The following is a 5164-nucleotide window of genomic DNA, read 5'->3' as shown; positions in this document are numbered from 1 at the left end:
ATGGAAATAACAACATTGGTCTCAGGGCTCAGCAGTCCCAAGCAGCATTTCTGGGCTTGGTCTTAGATGTGTGGGGATGTGTCCCATGGCACTTGGGTACTGTCACATCACCAAACCTTTTCACTTTTTTTTTGGAGGAAAGACAAGCTGGGAGAAGGGATCTGTGTCAGCATCAGCCCAACATCACCAACTGCTCAGGTGCTCCTAAGCAGAAAGGCAAAGTTAGGGAGTGTGCAAATCCCACCTGCCCAGCAGCCCCCAAATACCTGCTGCATCCTGGTGCTTGGACAGCAAAAGGCAACAGCAGGTTCCAAGCCAATAGATCCACTTCTCCCTGTCATCCGCTGGGATAAACTGGTCCCCATGGCACTGGAGTGACAGGGATGTGAGCCAGGGCAAATCACTTCCCTCCTGTGTCCGGCACAAACCCAAAGGCACGCTTCATCCCTGAGGGAATTGGAGCTGGGAGCTGTTTTGTGGGGGTGCTCTGATGGTCACCCAGAGCAAGGGCAGAGGGCTCGGGTGAAGTCACACGTGTGCATGAGGAAAAGGATTAATTTAGTCACTATAACCTCACCTGAAAACCGGCCTAAGGGTATGGGTCCTGCTCACAGCAACACGTGGTGGCCATCCTCCTGCTGCATCCCTGCTGTCTCCCAGCCCCGGTGCGCTGTGGGGCCCATCCTGCTCTCGCAGCCCGGGTCCCGGCAGAGGGAGCTGTGGCATTATCCAGAGCTCTCCCTGCCCATTGGCAGCCCTGGGCTTTGGAAAGGGACCAAAGCAAACAGGCCCTGGCGCTGCGCAGCCCTCGCGGGAACTCGCCGACTCAGCGCATCTGATCGCTCGCCCTTTTGCCTGGAACTCAGGCCAAGAGTTGTGCAGAACTTGCAATTTCAAATAGAAAAGCACTTTTAGCTCTAAAAATCACTTACAAAAACTCCTCCTCAGTTTGCATCTCTGCAGAAAGATCTTGGTCCTGCAGTGCTGAGGTTCAGCTGATGCTGGAGCATCTCTGTGTGCAGCAGCACAAGGCTGGGACCCCCCACCTCTCCTGAGGGTGCTTCAGCCAGTTGAGGGGCAGTAGGACACAGAGCCACCTTCAAAGAGTACTTTTCCTCCCCTACACACGCACTCTGGGCTTGCACAGGCAGGGAGCAGCACAGCTTCAAACCAAACAAATCCCCATCCTCCAAACAGCAAAACCACAACTTCCACAGCCCCAAAGGGACAAGTGTGGTCCAGATCCCAGCCAGACCTGGAGTGAGCACATACAGACTGCCAGGAGTCACTGTGCTCCAGTCATTCCTTATCGTTTGTATCCTTGAGATAAGGCTGGATAAGCAGTACCAACAACAAGCGGCTTTTCTCTGATCTGATAGTTTGCATCACAGCCTGAACAGGCATACGGTCAATACCCCATGGCAAGGGACTGTTGGCTCTCCCACTAGGATATGTCACTTCCCAGGTCCTCATCCTGCTGCTGCACCCCAGAACCACTCCTGCCACCCAGGAGCCATCTGTAGGTACAATGGAGCTGAGGGTTTGGAAAGGGAGTGCAGTGGTCAGTGAGAGATGTGATGGGTCTGTGCAGAACACTTAATGCTACTGTTCAGAGCTGTGATTTGAGCACTGATACATCAGGGATGCTTGGAAGAGGCTCTGGGCTGCAGCCTGGTGTTATGCTGGGTCCTGGGATGCTCCTGGAGGCAAAAGTCAAGGTCCTTCACACACAAACTTCGCTCAATGCCCTGGGGAGATGGGACAGAAGCGTTGCCTCCATGGGACAGCAGTCTGACCACTGGAAGGCACCTACCAACATGTTCAAACATGTCTTCTTTTCAGAAGACAGCATGGACTGGACAGGGACATGCTGGCTACAGTCAGGGCTGGCACAGCCTCAAGCCACAGTAGTCAAAACTCCCTTCCAAAAACACAACAACAAACAATACAACCAAGAACCAGAAGAGAGGCCAGGAGTCCCCATCCCTCTGCTCCTCCAGCCCAAACCCCACATCAACCACTTGCTCAAGAAGGAATGGATTGTAACTATTTATTTTAGGTCCCTTCAATAATATGATCACGTATCTCCTTCCACTCCTGGGTCGTGTGGTCTCGCAGCCTGTGACAGCACAGTGCAGCACGCTTCTTCCTCCAGCGAGCAATGACCATCATCCCTTCAAGGTTGGCAGGAGCTGCCTGGTCCGATCTCAGCCGTCATCCCTCTGTAGCAGGTACCGCCTGGGAGCATCGCACAGGCAGGGAGCAGAGCAAGGGAGCAGGAGGGCAGTCCAGAGGGACCACTGGAGATGGCTGGAGCTTTCAGCTGCCCCAGGAAGGGAGTCTCTGGCTTGTGTTTTCTGGCAACTTAGAACTGGGTTTGTTTCTGGGTCATTAAAAAAAAAGGTGATGATGCTATCTGCAAAGGGAAACAGAGAAACCCATCAGCACGCTGAGGATCCAGGCCTGAGTGTGCTGGAAGCTGTGAAACCAGCAAGCAGCACACAGATACTTGAAGGCTGGGAAGCCCAAAGAACACAGTGAATTGGGGTGCCAGCAGATGGGACAGCGTGAAGAGCACACCAGTGCCTTCCCTTCACCTCCCTGGCACATGGTCCTTCAAATCAAACCAACTAAACACCACAGAACAGCAACAATTCCAACCCAGATATGCAGTCTCCAGAGGTCTGAGTAAGATCTCAAGTATCTGGGGAAGGATTCCCAATGGCACTGGGCACTGCCGTCAGCCTGCTCCCACCGGGAATTGTGGCTGATTTCCTAATGCCTTCAAAAGGTGAAGAGTCAAGACAAGCCTGAGCATGGTTGAAAATCCCAGCTACAGGGACACAGAAGAATCAGACCAGAGCAGTCTGCATTCATACAGGTTATGAAACCAAACAAGGGCTTCACGTCCTGCCCAGCCACATTAGGGCTGTTGAGTAATGAACTAGTGCTATTGCTACCTCTATGAACTCTCATCGTTTCCACACGAGCAGGAATTTGCCCACACACAAAAGCACTGAGGTTACCTGGGCTCCTACTCTTCCAAGTGGGTTGAAACCAAGACCTTACATTATCCACCTCTCCACCTGCTGAAGGGTTTAATCTCTGAGAGGCCCCATCTCCTACTTACAGTTCAGTGTCTACAATGACATCTGGCTTCTCCAGAGTTTGTCGTCTCCTCTGGATGGCATCCACAATCTTTTTCCTAGGGCCCAACGGGATATTGATGCTCTTCAGGTCATTGTCAGAACACAGCATGAGGGCCTCCAGGTCAATCTTTTCCTTCTTCAAGATGGAGATGAACTCAAACATGTGCAGGGAAGCCAGAAAAGTCTCCAAGGGGCTGGTATCTGGTTCATCATCATCGTCTAAGCCCAGCTCCACCTCATCCCAGGGCAGCTCCTCCGCGTTCCTCTCCTGCAGGCTGTTGGCACTGCCAATGCTGTCGTTGAGACTTGGCGAGCGCTGCAGGCGGCTCCGCAGTTTGACACCTATCCCATCTGTGTTGTCTTCACCCAACGTGCCAGCATCCTCCCGGCCGATCCCAAAAAGCCCACCGCTGACATAGTTGCGCCGGAACACCATGGTGCCCAGCCCGGGGCGGTTGAACAAGGAGTCGTGGCCAGAGTCAGTGCTGACTTCCGAATGGGCCGAGTCCATGTGCAAACCTGGGTCACTTATGGCACGGGAGACAGTGTCTTCATCCGTGAGGAACATGTCTCTGATATTACGCCGGGTCCACTCCTTGGGGCTGGCGTATGTGCCCTGCTTCACAAACATGACATCATTCCCCAGCTGCAGACCAGACAGAGACCGCACGCTTTTCCTCCCATCCTCATAGATCTTGAACGTCCCATCCACTTGCTTCTTCTTCTCCAGCTTCTTCTGTATTTTCGTCTTTCCCTTGGCTGTGCCGTGGATGGTGGCTTGTGAGTATGGCAGGGAAGTCACCATAGACATGTGCTGGAACTTCTTGCTTAAGGTGCTACTTGAATAGCTGGAGAAGCTCATGGTATCTGAATTATCTGACATCTCCTTCCTGTACCGTTTCTCCATCCTTTCATGGTGCTTCTTCTGCAGCTTCACACAGTCTTTAATCCTCCGCTCCGCATCCCGAAAGGCCTTGTCCTTCAGTTTGCTCACCAGCTTGGGGTTGAGGCTGCTCTGCTTGGCAGCTATCGAGTCCAGGTATCGCACACACTCCATGTGCCCCTTCATAGCTGCCATGTCCAGCGGGGTGTGGTAGTCATTGTCCAGGCACCAGATGTTGGCCCCAAATGAGATGAGGAAGGAAAGGCAGTTGAGGTGGCCATTGGCTGCTGCCAAGTGGAGAGGGGTGTTCCCCCAGATGTCACATTTGTCTGGATCCCCCCTAGACAGCAAGAAAAGAACTGGTTAACATGCAGGCATGGCTGGCAGACTCTACTGAGACATCCCCCTTGTGCAGGGGCAAAACAGCACCATGAACTCGTAAAATACGAAATAGATGAAGCTCAAAATATGAAGCTACTGGCCTCTGGCCCCCACACCTTAATATTAAGGGGGTTTCTGGATGGGTGTACCACTGACATGGAATCGTGTGCCTGACATGCAAGTCATGACATGAATCTAGCTCTCAGGAGACACATGTTCCTTCTTGCTGGCCTTGGCCTTGGGGTTTTGTTGGGGGTTTTTGCTGTACCACGCTTGGTCTCGATTGCATGGCTTGGAGCACATTGGTATTAGCACATCCTGAGAATCCAGTTTCAGAGAAAGTGGAGATTAGGTTTCTGCACTCCTCAAGAGCAGGACACTCGACTAATGCCATCAGCATCCCTTCCCACACCGTGCCAGCCCCTACCCCAGCAAGCTGCTGACAGGGCACAACCATTTGCCCACATCTGCCTCCCATGGCAGGGCAGGCACAAGGCAGGGATTCGGGGGAAGCTGGTCCTCCTGACATTCCTCTCTATTTGTGACCTGCTGAAACAAGAGCCCGTTCACACCCCTGCTGGCACCAGCCTTCGCCCGAGCGCGTGTGCTAATGATATGCAGCCAGCAGCAGTATCTGTCAACAAGGCGCTCTCCCTTTCTGCACAGGGATAAGGCAAAGCCTTTATTAAGGCTGTGCAGCTCCACCACTCTCAAAAGCAACTCCCATGGGCAGCAGGGCTCTGGCTCAGCA

General features: G+C 53.0%; 1 protein-coding gene across 1 annotated transcript in view; it reads right to left on the bottom strand.

The window, feature by feature from the left end:
• Window positions 1–3126: 3126 nt before the first annotated feature.
• USH1G (Usher syndrome 1G (autosomal recessive)) overlaps window positions 3127–5164 on the bottom strand; it is a 7839-nt gene continuing 5801 nt past the window's right edge. Inside the window, exon 2 of the mRNA XM_010014349.1 lies at window positions 3127–4372. Coding sequence (XP_010012651.1) covers window positions 3127–4372 — 1246 coding nt within the window. The remainder of the gene's footprint in view (window positions 4373–5164) is intronic.

The sequence above is a fragment of the Nestor notabilis genome, unplaced genomic scaffold (assembly GCF_000696875.1).
Source record: "Nestor notabilis isolate BGI_N333 unplaced genomic scaffold, ASM69687v1 scaffold16245, whole genome shotgun sequence".
Lineage (NCBI taxonomy): Eukaryota > Metazoa > Chordata > Aves > Psittaciformes > Psittacidae > Nestor > Nestor notabilis.
This window is presented reverse-complemented; position numbering and strand designations above follow the sequence as displayed.